This window comes from Vulpes vulpes, chromosome 8 (genome assembly GCF_048418805.1).
Source record: "Vulpes vulpes isolate BD-2025 chromosome 8, VulVul3, whole genome shotgun sequence".
NCBI classification, from domain to species: Eukaryota; Metazoa; Chordata; class Mammalia; order Carnivora; family Canidae; genus Vulpes; species Vulpes vulpes.
In genome coordinates, this window is record NC_132787.1 from 76,886,812 (window position 1) to 76,902,277 (window position 15,466).

At 44.3% G+C, this 15,466-nt stretch overlaps 1 protein-coding gene across 7 annotated transcripts; it reads right to left on the bottom strand.

The window, feature by feature from the left end:
- Positions 1 to 128: 128 nt before the first annotated feature.
- Positions 129 to 12,418, bottom strand: ZNF514 (zinc finger protein 514). 7 transcript variants are annotated; one of them, XM_025994332.2, is made up of 5 exons: positions 11,792 to 12,418; positions 10,255 to 10,329; positions 5,640 to 5,766; positions 5,217 to 5,300; positions 129 to 2,663 (listed from the first exon to the last, which is right to left on the bottom strand). In XM_025994332.2, the coding sequence occupies exons 3-5, from the start codon at positions 5,758 to 5,760 to the stop codon at positions 1,681 to 1,683; spliced, it is 1,188 nt and encodes a 395-aa protein (XP_025850117.2). In that variant the 5' UTR covers positions 5,761 to 5,766; positions 10,255 to 10,329; positions 11,792 to 12,418; the 3' UTR covers positions 129 to 1,680. The 7 variants fall into 7 exon arrangements, with proteins under 7 accessions (XP_025850117.2, XP_072623269.1, XP_072623270.1 ...); XM_072767168.1 differs by having other exon boundaries at positions 10,255 to 10,343; positions 11,792 to 12,410; XM_072767169.1 differs by having other exon boundaries at positions 10,255 to 10,310; positions 11,792 to 11,852.
- Between the last annotated feature and the right edge of the window lie 3,048 nt (positions 12,419 to 15,466).

Below are 15,466 nucleotides of genomic sequence, written 5' to 3' on the forward strand. Positions count from 1 at the left end.
TGGCTTCTCCTCACAAATTTCAGATGCAACATGATATGAACTTGAGACCCAGTAAGCTTAGGGTTAACTACTACAGAAAATAAAGACACACAGATGGCTTAAAGTAACAGACAAGATAGGAAAAGTAGTTTAGCAATAGTTGGTGTATCTGTGTATTTGATATTTTATGAAAACAATTTTACTGAGGTGTTATTTACATACCATAAATTTTACCCATTTTGTGTGCACAATTCAATGATTTTGTTCAATCATCACCATAAACCAGTTTTAGGACATTTGCATTACCCCAGTAAGATTCTCTGTAACAGCTGCATTTACTCCTAGTTGCTTCTTCCAGCACCAGGCAACCACTAATCTATTTTGCCTCTGAGGATTTTGCCATTTCAGGACATTTCCTATAAATGGAACTATGCAATACATGGTGTCTGGTATCTGGCTTTAACTAAGAATAATGTTTTTGAAGCTTTTTTTTTTTTTACACATATTTTAATGATTTTAATGTTTAAAAAGATTTCATTTTATTTCAAAAATTCCAAATCTCACAGCATAAAGATTTAATAAAAATTGTTTTTTGGTCAACTTTAAAAATACCACTCCGTTGCCTCTTAGAGGTAACATTTAGTGCATGGGGTTTTGTACAGAAGACCTTAAGTCTCTCAATCTCAAAACCACAGCTGTGAACCAGAAGGAAAGAGGCCCAGCCCAGTGCATGGTATTTTCAGATGTTTTCTTAACCCTAAACCATCAGTAACAGGATGGGGAGGTGAAGCACAGTGCAGTTATAGAGAGCCTCCACCAGGTAGAAAATCACCAAATTAGTTGATTTCTCAGATTCCTTTCAGCTCTTGTTTTATGAATCTCAAGTCTGAAAGGAACTTCCCCCACATTTATTAAGTTCCCAGGGTTTCTCTTTGGAGTAAAGTCTTAGTGTATGCTGAAGCCTGAACTATACTAGTGGGTTTTCCCAGTTTCACCAAATTCAGAAAGCCACTCTAGTGCACATTCTCTGATGTACAGAGTGAATGGAACATATGCCAAAGGCTTTTCCACATGCAATACATTCCCAGGGTTTCTAGTAGGGTGAGTTCACTGATATTTATAAAGGAAAGAGATTTGGCTGAAGTCTCTCCCACATTCATCATTTCCATAGTGTTTTTCTCAAGAATAAATTGTCTGATGTTTATTAAGAGATGAGCTCTACTAGAAGGCCTTCCCACACTTATTGCTTTCAAAGGCCTTCTCTTTTGTATGTGTTCTTGGTGCTTAAAGAAGTATCACAGATGGCTTTTGTCACACTTGCAGTCTCTCTCCAGTTTGAGTTACATGATATTTATTTATTTACTTACTTACTGAATAATATGTGACTGAAGGCTATGTCATACTCATTGCACTGATAAGGTTTCTCTTGCCAGTAGAAACTGATGTTGAGTAATGTGTCCCCTGACAAAAGCCTTTCCAGATCAGTCACATCTACTTGATTTCTCACCAATATGGCTTCTCTGAAAGCCCACCTTCTCTCTTGACATCAATAGAGCTTCTCTTTAGCATGTACTGTCTGATGTTGAATAAGACATGTTTTTCAACCAAAAGTCTTCCCACATACATCACACATACAAGATCTCCCTCCAGTGTGTGTCATGTGAGTAATGTGTGCACTCCAGCTTCCTACATTCACTGAATTTATATGGCTTTTTTTCCAGCATGACTTTTCTGATGTTTAATAAGAGATGCAGTATGAGCAAAGGCTCTCCCACATTCATTACATTTGTAGGGTTTCTCTCCAGTATGAAATCTATAATGTTGAGTGAGAGATGAACTCTGGCTGAAGGCTCTCCCACATTTATTACATTGGTAAGGTTTCTCTCCAGTATGAAATCTATAATGTACGATGAGAGATGAGCTCTGGCTGAACGTTCGCCCACATTCCCTGCATTCATAGGGCTTTTCTCCAGTATGAGTTCTCTGATGTTTAATAAGGGATGAAGTATGACCAAAGGCTCTCCCACACTCATTACATTTGTAAGGTTTCTCTCCAGTATGAAATCTATAATGTAGAACAAGAGATGAACTCTGGCTGAAGGCTCTCCCACATTCACTGCATTCATAGGGCTTTTCTCCAGTATGAGTTCTCTGATGTTTAATAAGGGATGAAATATGACCAAAGGCTCTTCCACATTCACTGCATTCATAGGGCTTTTCTCCAGTGTGACATCTCTGATGGCGCCTAAGTTCTGATTGGAAATGGAAAGACTTCCCACATTCATTACATTTACAAGGTTTCTTCCCTGGATGGGTTCTTGGGGAGTTATTTCTCCCTGAAGTCTGTCTGAATTCTGTATCACATGTATAGGATCCTTCTCCCATAAGAACACTGTGTTGATTAGCAAAGACTGATCTTAAGCCTAAACTTCTCCCAAGTTCACTCCATTCATGATCTGTCCTTAGGGTAGTATATTTGTGAGTAACTGATATTTCTTTCAGATGGGTCTCCTGGTCTTTTGGATGTATCTCTAATTGGTCTTCATGACCACGGGTTGCTTTCAGTTGGCAGAAGCAGAGTTCATCTCTGATATGTTTTTCCACTGGTGCTGTCTGGAGTAAATCTTCTTTGGAAATTCCCTGACTTAGTACTGATTCCTTGACTTTAGACTTTTTCTCCCAGTCTGAGGGGGGAAAAAAAACACAAAAAAACAAAAAAAACATTTTAGCATTACTTATTCCATGTGCCCAGAGGAAGTCCTATAATGGATGTAAGATAATAAAGTTTTAAAATAATATCTGAGACATACACAGTTTCTTTCAAGAATAGTATATGTCCAAAGAAGGTTTTGAAGTTATCAAGAAGTGATAAGCAAGTGAATGGAGATTAGGAAAATCTGAAAAAACAGTGTTTGGATTCCAGTACATAAGGTAAATCCAAAGATCATAAAGATGAGAAGATGGTAGGAAGATGTTCTCCACAAAGTCCCCTCAGCACCTCAGTAATATATTGTATTACTATATATAATTGAGATAGGAAGAATAATTCTCCCCCAAAGACATCCATGCCCTAATCCCAAGAACTTGTAAATATGTTACCTTACATGATATAAGGGACTTTGCAGATGTGATTAAGGGCCCACACCTTTAGATGGGGAGATTATCCTGGATTATTCAATGGGCTCAATATAATTACATAAATCCTTAAAATCAGAGAACATTTCCTGGCTGGGTCAGAGAGATGTGGTGTGAGAAGGATTCAGCCCACCACTTCTGGCTTTGAAGGTGGAGGAAGGGCATCATGAGCCAAGGAATGTAGCAGTCTCTAGAAGCTGGAAACATTCCTCAGTCTGCAGCCAACAAGAAAACAAGGATCTCAGTTTCATAACTGCAAGAAATTGCTTCTGCCAACAATTCAAATGAGCAGAAAACAGATTCTCCCCTAGCCACTCCAGAAAGGAAAACACCTCTTACTGACATCTTATGTGAGATCCATATGAGATCCATGTCAGACTTCTGACCTATGAACTGTTAATAGACTTGTGTTGTTTAAAGTCATTGTATTAGTTTGTTTCAGCAACAGTAGAAAACTAGTACAATAATAACACTGCTGGGAAGCCTGGGTGGCTCAGCAGTTTAGTGTCTGCATTCGGCCTAGGGCATGATCCTGGAGTCCCAGGATCGAGTCCTGTGTCAGGCTCCCTGCATGGGGCCTGCTTCTCCATCTGCTGTGTCTCTGCCTCTCTCTTTCTCTCTCTCATGAATAAATAAATCTTTTTTAAAAAATAACACTTCTGAAGAGGTAAATGACTAGTGATGCCAGATTCTAAGTCAGTAGGTCTTATGTGACCCCTGGAAATCTGTATGTTTAAGAAGCTCCCTGAGAGATTCTGAAACAGCCATGTTTGTAGAGCACTGTCAAAAGACATATTTATCTTAAGACTAGATCAATAGGTCATACCCTTTTTCCCATTCTGGATCAAAAAGATCAAGAAAATATTCATGAAGCAGGGATCAGCAAGTTCCCTCTCTGTCCTCTCTACTAGGCTCCTTTAAGAGGCCCAGCCTGGGGGCGCCTGGGTGGCTCAGATGGTTAAGTGTCTGCCTTGGGCTCAGGTCATGATCTCTAGGTCCAGGAATCAAGCTCCACATCGGGCTCCCAGCTCAATGGGGAGACTCCTCCTCCCCCCACCCTGCCCCCCTTGCCATTCCCCCTGATTGTGGTCTGTTTCTCTCTCTCTCTCTCTCTCTCTCTCTCTCTCTCTCTCTCTCAAATGAATAAATAAAATCTTAAAAAAAAATAAAAATAATTCTTAAAAAATGAGGCCCAGCCTGTGTTCTCAGGATTTGAGCACTGAGATTTACCTCTGATCCAGGGCTATGATTCTACCTCAGAGATAGACATTGGCACAGACTGTCACCTTCCTCCAGTGTGCTTGAACTACACATGGCAGGTGGGTCCAGAATTCTGCTCCAAGAGGTGAGACCTGTCAAGTACTCTCAAGTCACCTAGGAATGCATGGTCTCAAAGAAATGACAACAGACAGCAGGGAGTAATCTTTGTTCCTGGAACCAGCTCTGTTGAAGCTCAGCTTAATCAAACTTGAAGGTCTTCACCTTGATCTTGACATCCACCTGTCTGTCCTTGCCTATAAATATATTTATATATTTTATATTTATATATATTTATATTTTATATTTTGGATAGACTTTCGTGTTAATGTAAAATTTTACTTTGACTTATCCAATGGAATCAATGCCTAAATGGGATTTGATTTCTAAACATATTTTGGAAAAAGTAAATTTATACTGCCTTCATTTATAATATATATATATATTAATATATAGGCCACTCAGCTGCACTGTTTGGTCTTTCACTCTCTTAACCCTGCTGATAAAGGATAGCCTGGCCATTTACAACTGTCAGTCCTTAGATTCCATCCAACATTGCCCATGTGACATCTAGTGATGCTGAGTGGCTCCAAGAACCCAGAAGGGGTGGGCAGAGATAGGTATCAAAGAAAGCATAAATGCTAGAGAAGAAAATGAACATCTCTTCTTCTGACACCAGATATAATTACAAAAGCCAAAGAGTATTTAAAATACTGCAGTGGAGGGCTCCTAACAAGTGGCCTCACCTCAAAGGAGAGCCCCATGACCCCCAGGGGCTCAGGACAACTTCTCGCCCATGGCTGGTTCTTACTATGTGTGATGCTGCTTAGGTCTCACTCACTCACCTGTTGAGATTTCTCCCTCTAACACACAGGGCTCTTTCCCTTCCTCCAACTGGGAGATCACATATGGTTTAGACACTGGAAGCCCTGACGGTAGAAAAAGAAAAGGATCATGACTGCATATGTTAAAGGCCAAGGGTTTGGCCCTAGGTCTTTCTGGGGGAGAAATACTGTAGGTGTGGAGAGTCTCCAAAGAATAGGCATTGTAAAACATTAGGAGCAGAATCATGAAACTTATTACAATTTCATATGGAACAGGACCTTTCTTAGGCATGAGGACCCCAAAGACAGTGTAAATGTCTGATTCCATAACCCCAGGGCAAAACTCAGCCAAGAAGCCTAGAAACTCCAAGTTTTTAAACACCAATGAAATAAAGATGGCAGGCCTAATGGGCAGACTTTGGGCTTTGGAGGAGCCGAGCTCACCCAGAGAGGCCAGGTTCTTGAAGTTCTCCAGCATCACTTCACTGTACAGGTCCTTCTGAGCAGGGTCCAGCTGCCCCCATTCCCACTGGGTGAATTCCACAGCTACATCCTCAAATGTCATCAGATCCTGAAACATAGAAAACACCCTTGGACCCTTAGGGAGCGCACTAACAGCCCTGAGGAGAAGAGAGGGTGGTGTCTGAGTAGAACCTTAGGATGTACAAGGGATTCCAAGAGTTCCTAGCTATCCCAATGCCCCGTTTTGGGTTTTGTCATCTCAAAAATATTTTAAGCTGCTCTAGGAATTGTATTATCCTTACTATTTGGTATTCTATCCAATGCCCACTTTTGTCAATATCATGGTGCTTAGAAATATAATTAGGACCTCAAGGGAATCTGGCCTGTAGAAACATTCTGCTTAGGTAAGGGAAATAAATGCAATCCATTTTCAACAGGTTTTACTCTCAAATTAGTTGCATTTAATTAGAATCAACTAGAAGAAACAGACATATGTTTTTCATTCTTTAAAAAAAAAATTTATCTACTTATTTGTGAGAGCATGTGAGTGAGTTGTGGGAGGGGCAGAGGGAGAGGGACAGAGAAACTCCAGTAGGCTCCTCACTGAGCTTGGAGCCTGACATGAGGCTCAATCCCAAGACCCTGAGATCATGACCTGAGTCCAAACCAAGAGTCTGATACTTAACCAACTGGGCCACCTAGGGGCCCGTTTTGCATTCTCAAATGCACTAATATCAGCAGTCTCCTGTTTTTGAAACATGTGACCTATAATTTTAATGACAATTTTACTAAGTCCAAATCAAATAATTTGGGATTTATAATTTATCACCCCCTCCCACTAGCACCGGCACACAGTTCAGCAGAAGTATATCAAGTGGCCTTATAATAAATCAGTTAAGTCTTTTGTGAGTTGGATTACCATGAATCCTCTCCCCCAAAGCCTAATCACTTTTTAATTCCTACTCATTCAGTTCCGGAATGTGCAAAACTGACAGTAAGACCCTGGATCCCAGGTCCCCATAAGGTACAACTATTCTGGGGGTCCCAGCCAGAACTATCCTGTCATCGTCTAACAGCAATTAGAACACGTCCCAGTTGACTTACACTGTATAATAATCCACATATCTGAACTAAAATGCAGATAAATGAAGGCAGTATAAATTTACTTTTTCCAAAATATGTTTAGAAATCAAATCCCATTTAGGCATTGATTCCATTGGATAAGTCAAAGTAAAATTTTACATTAACACAAAAGTCTATCCAAAATATAAAATATGGAAAACTCACTACTATTTGTTCAAAACAGTCACTGGCTCTCCCTACAGGATTGAGTTCCCAGCCCCACTGCCCTAATGGTATTCAAATAATCTGCTTTCCCAAATTGAATGTGAAACATGTAATGCAGACAAGATATAAACCTTTGTTGGTATAAGTCTTTGAGGATTTGCTGTTGTTATTACAGCATAACTAGCCTAAAGTGACTCATTAAAAAACTGGTACTCAATATAGGGTTCCACCATAACAAAAAACCCTAGAACACGTGACTTTGGCTTCAGGGCCGGGTAGTAAAGAAACTTATTGGTGAGATGGCAGCCCATGTGATTTGGTGGCGAAATGTGTGCTAAAACTGTTGTCTGCAATAACTGGAAAGATGGACAACATAAGCATGAACTTGTGATGTTTAAGAAGAGGCTAGGTCATCAGTAGTGTGAGTTGCTTGTTATTGGCAGAATTTGACAAAATACTACAAGAAAAAGAAATGAGCTCAAGAGTTTACCAGTTTGACAAAAATAAAAAAGGAAAGCAAAAGAAAGTGTCCAGAAATTTCAAGACTTGCAGAGTTAGAGATTTAACCAATTATCGTTTCCAATTGGTCAAAGGCAACATAGATAAGGCTTTTGCATGACAAAAGATTATTAAAATTCAGGGATCCCTGGGTGGCGCAGCGGTTTGGCGCCTGCCTTTGGCCCAGGGCGCGATCCTGGAGACCCAGGATCGAATCCCACGTCAGGCTCCCGGTGCATGGAGCCTGCTTCTCCCTCTGCCTGTGTCTCTGCCTCTCTCTCGCTCTCTGTGTGACTACCATAAATAAATAAAAATTAAAAAAAAAAAAAAAAAAGAAATAAAATTCAACCTAAGGGAAGAACCAAATCATGAGTGTGGTAGTCAAACCTTTTGTTTAAATCTCTGAATAATTTCAGATAGCTCCCAAGAAATCCCTTTCAGGGCAACTAAATTGCTTAGTGACTAAAAGAATGGTTGTCCCGAGATAACACCCAAGCTCCGTAATTAAGCCTAAAGAAAGGAGCATATTAAAAAAAGATCTCTGGGTTAAACTGTTGACATATAGAAATGATAGAAAACAAATAGATTAAAAGCTGATTACAGTTCAAGAGTTACACTGAAAGTCCGTGACTTGAGAAAATTCTTGGGCCATCAACCTACTCAGGCAAGATGAAAAACCTGCTTAGCCCTCAAGTGACATTATTCTCCAAAATCATTTCATTGACCAAGGAGGATACTGCAAAAGGAACTTGGAAGCAGAGCCAAGAGCTAAGGAGAACACTGGACTGAGGAGCTCCACCTAGGAAGCAGAACCAGGACTTAACCAAAAGACTTCCCAATCCTGAGATCAGTGGGGCTCACCAAGTCTACCAAGTGGAATTTCATAGTTATAAAGGACCTGAGACTGCTGGGCTCCCCCCATGCTTCCCCATTCTGAATAGGGATGCTTATTATGATTATCCCATCTCCATTGTTCCACTGTACATTGAATATATGGATTGAGGCAATTTGTCCTTTAAGCTCATTGTCTCCAGATCCAAAGGAGAAACATCCAGACCTGAAGGTGAGGCCATCACACCATCCAGGACTTTGATCTTGATGCTCCTACTAGTTAACTAGTTTTGGGTTATCTTGAGAATTTGTGTGGAGTAAGGGAAGTGAGTATTTGTAAGAAAACAGACCGTATTAGACTAATTATGTGTTCAAAATATTCACTGCCCCTCCTCTGGCACCTCTTACTATGGGAGGCTTATACTTCCCACTTCAATGATGTTAGTTAGGCTTGCCACATGACTTGCTTCAGCCAAAGGGTTGTGGGCAGAAGCAACACCTGCCCTTTCTGGGCAGAAGCCAGAACCACTTCCTGGTTCTGACATTGCACTTTTCCCTGCCACATAACATGTCCCAGCACAGGGTTGATCTTTCAGCCTTAATCCCAGAGCAAAGAGGGTTGGAGCAATCACAGCTCATCCACTACTGATATGTAACATAAAGAAGAAATACACCTTTGTTACTATGAGCCATTGAGATCTACAGGCCATTGTTATTACCACATAACTAAATTAAGCTGATAAAACTCTGAATCTCTACATTGAGGCCAAAGAGGTTTAAACTCTATTTATTACTCTACTAGTTATTTGTAAGAATTCCCTATTGGTGGGGGTTCCCCTACTGGCTAGAAGATTAAACTCAAGTGTCTATCCTTAAGCTAGAATACATGAAACTACCATATTGTGTGCTAGGAAACAACACAGGCTGGCATCCACAGCCCTCCACTTGGTTCTCCAGCCTACTACAGCCAAATTTGAATCCACTTCGGAATCAGTCACCATTACCTCCTCTACCTCCATCACAGCTGAAGCTGACAAGGACTAAGCAGTTACTATTTGCCGGAAGACTCCAGCAACAATATGAGGTAATTGCATTATTGAGTGGTTAAGATCTTAGAGCCAGACAACCTGGATCTGAAACTTGGATGCCTTTCTTATGAGTTAGATAACCATGAACAAGTTACTTTATCTCTCTGTGCCTTGATTTTCTTGGTTACCTCTCTGTGCCTAAGTTGCCACTCTTCAAAATGAGAATGTTTGAAAGATGAAATGAGGCAGTATAAGTAAGTTGTGTAGAGTAGTTCCTGATACATATTTGGTTCTGAGTACATAATGGCTATTGCTGTTTTTATCACTATCATTAATGTGATTACCATCCTCATTTTACAGTTGGCAAAAACAATGCATGGAGAAGTTAGGTGAGTCTCCCAGCCAGGAAGTAGTGAGTTAAGTCTATTTCCTCACTAATCCAGGAAGATAACATTCGAACAAGGACACAGCCTCCCCACCTATCCATACCTTCAGACCTCCTTGTCCCCTCTTCTCCATATCAAGCCTCTCCAACCTCTCCAACACAGGGTTATTCTCCTTTCACTAAACCTTGAAGGAAAGGCCTATCTGTGCCACTCCTCTCCGTCATTAACCACGGATATCCTTACTGTGACTGGGGCTGCATCCTGAGCACCAGAGTCCTCCCCTTTCTGTGGTAGTGACACATTTTCAAGGCCAAGGATCTCTCACATTACTTGGTACTCACTGCAGTGCTCATGACAGAAATAAACCACAGGATCTGACTGCATACTGAGCAGAGGGGAGAGGGTTCTGGAAAGGGACAGGGAGGCCAGCATCCACCTTGATGAGCTCAGCCTCCTGCAGAGCAGGAATTGGGGTCAGTCTGGCGAACAAAGAGGCCCCAGAGAAAAGGAGGCAAAGACATCCATAGTTCAGTAATTTGAGGTAAAATGAAGAGAACCCCAACTCACCTGGGGCCTGGCTTTCAGGAATAAACTGGTTGTTCCCTTTTCTCCTGGGTATCTCTCTGGAGGAAGAGCAGGGTCCTGAGAAGGGAGAACTAGGAAGGCGAAAGGAGCATAAGGAAGGCTAACCCTATGGCCTTTGCAGCTCCCAGACTCCCCAAGCTGGAGATCCCTGAAGAGTCCATGTGTCACCTCCGTGGCTCTGGGGACAGAGCTGGGTCAAAGGGAGCTGAGGGGCAGCCTCTAGCTATCCCACACAAGGGAGAAGTACACAACACTCCACTCCCCTGTCCAAAGGCCACAGCAGGCTGCAGGTAACTGAAGTATCACTATAGTCTGGCCGCTCCATTAGACAGTTGTTTACTGGGCATCCAACATATAGGTCCTCTACTAGGCCTTTTAAAAACATAAACATGGAGAAGACTTTCAAGGAACTTTAAATCTAGCCTGCCGTGTAAGGCAGGTTGAGAATACAAGACAAGGCCCAAGGCACAGCCAGAGAGGGATATAGACTTTAAGGAAAAGAAGTTACACCTTTCCCCTTATCCTTGGGAGCCCAGGTCAAAGGTCAATTCTTCCTGAGTTCCCAAGCACCAGTAGGTCTCTGCAAGCACACTTTGCAAGTCCCTCTATGATAGAGTTTTGTTTCATACTATTTTTAAAGCCTGAATACAAACAACTAACCCCAGCCATACCAGAGTAGTGATTATAGCTAACAAAAACAGAAGCATGGAAGTGGCAGGCAACATAGTATAATATAGGTCAGCACTTCTCAAACTTTAATGTGTGTACGGATTCCTGAGGATCTCGTTAAACAGACACTCATTCCGTGGATGTAGGGTATGGCCTGCAAGTCCGCATCTTTAAAGAGTTTCGAGATGATTCCTGTGCTGATGGTCTACAGAACACAGAGCATAAAGGAATACATGAGGGGTGGTAGTCTCTAAGATGTGGCCCAGTTCTTTTGGCCAGTCTTGCGAACTTGACACTGTGTGAAGAATGAAAAATCAAATTAAAATGCCCATTTGATGAAGGACAGGAGATTCTAAATTTACAAAGGAATGGCTTTAAACCTCCTGGGTCACCTGGTTTGCCCGGTCCCTAATACTAATGAAAGGGTGGCTAGAGGAGGTACCCCGCATGTACACTGCTAATCTCCTACGCAGCTGGGCTAGCAGAACTAGAGGAATCTCACTACTTATTGAAGCAATAAAGGAAATGATGGTGAGGCTCTAAATGGCCCCGCTGCTATCTGATCTCTGGCCAAGGGCCACTCCCTCACAGCCTCCTCTCCCACCCTCCCTGCTCTCTGGCCTTTGGAAAGTCTTCCGTGGCCATGGAAGACTGGCCTCTACCACAGTGTCTGAACACTGGGACTTCATACTCCTGGCCCTGAAAAATCAGGAAATACCACAGGGAAGGCGGCTGCAGCCTCTGCCCCATCAGTGGATTCCCCGGCCTCTCCCTAGGGTCGTCCTGCGCCTCGGCCCGCTACTAACTCCCCAGAAGGGCTTCTGGCCCTCTGCACCCTCGAGAGCCAAACCTGATGCAGTGGAGTCCATAGCTGGGGCTAAGGGGCGACGTCCTTTCATTAGGTCCAAATCTCTGTCCTGTGGCCTCAGCCCTTCGGTTCAGGGAGCAGAGAGCGAGCTGGGTGACGCCGGGCATTCCCACTGCGCGCGGAGACGGCCAGCCCACCCGCGGGGACCGGGACCAGAGCAGGGCAGCCAAAGCCGGACGCCCGGGCGGGCGGTTCCCCGCTTTCGGGCGCGCTCTCAGACCCCTCACGAGCCGGGCCCCGGCCCGCTGGCTCCGCTCCGCCGCCCGGCTCCTCGGGACCAGGCTCTGGGACCCAGTTCCCACGCGGACCCACACCCACAGTGACGACCACACCACCAGCGACCTCGGTGCCCAGTGCTCCTCCGCGGCCCTAAGACAACCGGGATTCAGGGGAGAGCCTCCCTGGGGCAAGGACCGGCCCTGCAGCTCTGTCCCGCAGCTCCAGGCCTCCACAGCCCCTGCAGGCGGGCGGGCGGAGGGGCTCTCCCAACGCCGTCACGGACTGGGGCGCCGTGCCCAGCACAGGCCTGCCCGCCCCGAGTCGCGGAGCCCACAAAGAGCAGAGCCCACGGCGGCTGGGGTACCGACCCAACACCCGTCCCGCGCCTGCGCAGACGCGCCGCGGCGCAGAGGTCAGAGAAGGGAGGGCCCGCGGGGCGGGGCGGGGCGGGGCGGGGCGAGCGCGCCTGCGCCCTGGAGCCCGAGCGACGGGTTTCGGGCGCTGGGTCCCGGTGTCCCTGGGAGCTGCTGTGCTCCCACCCCCCTCTAGGAATTGGGAGCAGCCCCTATCGTAGGCTCCATAGCGGGGTTTGGGGCTGTCCAGCCAGAAGCCACTGGAAATTTTTAAAAAGAAGCCTGGGCCCTACCCTGATTTCCAGGAGGCTCCCTGGGCATAATTCTTACCGGCTGCGCAAGAGATACTGACGGCTCATTGCTAGCTACGAAGTGCTGTTATACAGGCTGTCCCGTGCCTCTCCGCCTTTTTCCCACCGCCCCAAGTTCTCGAATAAAGGACCATGGACTCCTTCCTGCTCCAGAAATGAGTATCGTTTAGGACTTGAAAGAAATGTAGAGACGGTCTGAATATTAAAACAACGGCTCCCCGGTGGCAGTCCTCGGCCAGAGAAGGGACCTGTGGGGACTGAGAGTGGTTTATTGTAGACCCTATCTAGGGGTTCAGGGACAACCCATTAAGTCAGGGCAAAACCTCCCATCTTCCCATCTTGCTTTCAATCTCTGTGTCACTTTTTGCCGGCACTATAGTGGTACACATGGCCAGGATGGCACAGCAAGTGGCACAGCAAGCCCTCTTCCTCTGGGGTGGGGAGGGAGCTCCTGAACCTGGCGGGGGGGGGGGGGGGGGGGGGGACGGGGAGGTGGGGGAGGGGCGTCTGCCAGGAAACCATGGCTGGCCCAGGAATTTCTGTTCTCCTTTGGACTCTGGAATTAAAAAGGTGAAGAGATGGACAAATGAGAGAAAAAAAAAATTCATCTCATTGGTAGCTTAGCAGGACTAGATAGAAATAGAACTGCTTCAGATTAACTTGAGGGGTGCCACCTGTCCCTGACAGGCCTTTTGGCATTGGGCTGCTACAGAATCTGAAATTTTGGTCCTCTTAAATTTAGGACAGAGCTTGAACCAAGGCCTGTGTCACGATACACATTTGTTACCCAGGGGAGTTAATCAATAGCTTAACAGGGATGTCCCTTCTTCCATAGTGCTCTGGTGTGCCACTTGATGTCAACTACTTTCAGAGTAGGGATCCCTGGGTGGCGCAGGGGTTTGGCGCCTGCCTTTGGCCCAGGGCACGATCCTGGAGACCCGGGATCGAATCCCACGTCGGGCTACTGGTGCATGGAGCCTGCTTCTCCCTCTGCCTGTGTCTGTGCCTCTCTCTCTCTCTATCATAAATAAATTCATTCATTAATTAAAAAAACTACTTTCAGAGTAGCTCTGGTTCCCAGCAACCTGGTAAGTTTGTGCATTACCCCAACATTTCCTTTTGCTGCTCCTTTGCAATCAAACATTCCTCCCATTCCAACCTTTGTGACCACTGCTCTGTTCTGTCCCTAGAGTTTTGCCTTTTCCGGAATGTCATATAAATAGGATTATACAGTATGTAACCTTTTGAGAGTGGCTTTTATCCCTCAGCATTAAGACCTTGAGATCTGTGTTTTTATGGGGATCAAGAGTTCATCCCTTTGTACTCGAGTCCAGCTGTCCTGTAAGGAAGGCTGTCCTAAGGAACTATAGAGCACATCTATTTACATGCTATCTACCAGAACACTTGCCCACATGTAGCTGCAGAGAAACGTACTTTAAACATGAGCCCAGCTAAAATTCTATTACCATGGAAGATAGAAAAAATGGGAAACAACAAAGTTTAGGAATAATATTGATAAACTGTAGTTTACCCAGAGGAAGAACAGGTAGCAAGAACATCTCTAAATCAAATTAGCCTAAAGGAGATGGCTTACCCAATTTTAAGAACTAATTATAAAAAACAAAAATGTGAAAGGTCCTTTTGGTTTTTTTTTAAGCTTTTTATTTATTTACTCATGGGGGACACACAGAGAGAAGCAGAGACATAGGCAGAGGGAGAAGCAGGCTCCTCTAGGGGAGCCTGATGTGGGGACTTGATCCTAGAACTCCCAGACCACGCCCAGAACCACTCAGGCATTCCTGAAAGGTCCTTTTGTAAGACAGAACTGAAGCACAGATTTTTCTACAGGTCCTCTGTGTGCTCAGACATCCCTCATCACACCTCCAACTTTTCTGGGTTGGGAGCCCCATGGTAAAAACAGAAACGTGTTCACAATTAAGCCTCAGGTATATGCAGTCATTGAGGGTGGACTAAAGATGCCCAGTCGTGCCCATTTTGAAAAAAAGTATTACAAAAACAAAAACGTAGACATAGAAAGCCATTCCAATCTGGAATCAGACTTGGGTATGAAAAGAAGCAGTGTTTTTCAGGTATAGTGTGAAATTGTGCCTATTTCTCTCCCACCCTATCACCCAGCTTCTGATGATACACAGGCACTCCAGGAAAGAAAGCTAGTAGTAGTAAATAAACAATATTACTACTAAGTAGCCAAACCTCTTTGCTAGAAGAGTAACCATCTCCTCCCCCCTTAGAATGAGTGACAAAAATTACCACTAAGGGCCATGCTATTCTTCTAAGGTAGCCCCTCTAAAAAGGCCCCATGACATAAAGGGGTGATGCTTTCTTCTGTGAGAGAGAGGTAGGTAGGTGGACAGATATTGGAAGGATGTAGATCTGAACAAAGAATACCAGTTAGCAGCAGCTATGAAGAGATGCTTAGAGAAATAAGACCAAAAGGTGTCCAAGAAGAGTCTTACAACTGCAAGAGGTGGCCCTAGGAAGAGCAAAGATTGCTGGTAGAAGCAACTTAGGAGGCAATACAGGCAAGCAGAACTATGAGGCAGAGGAGTATTGGTTGAAATAGGGACACTGCAAAGCTACTAGCCAGAGTCCCTAATTACAAGCAATCCATCATTCTTTTTACATTCCACTCCATCCCTACATCTCATAGAGAAACATCCATAAAAGAGGGAAGGCTGAAATCCTATGTGGCAAGTTTGTTTTAATGGTTACAGATTCTTTGACACACAGTCATGGGTATATGGTGCCTCCCT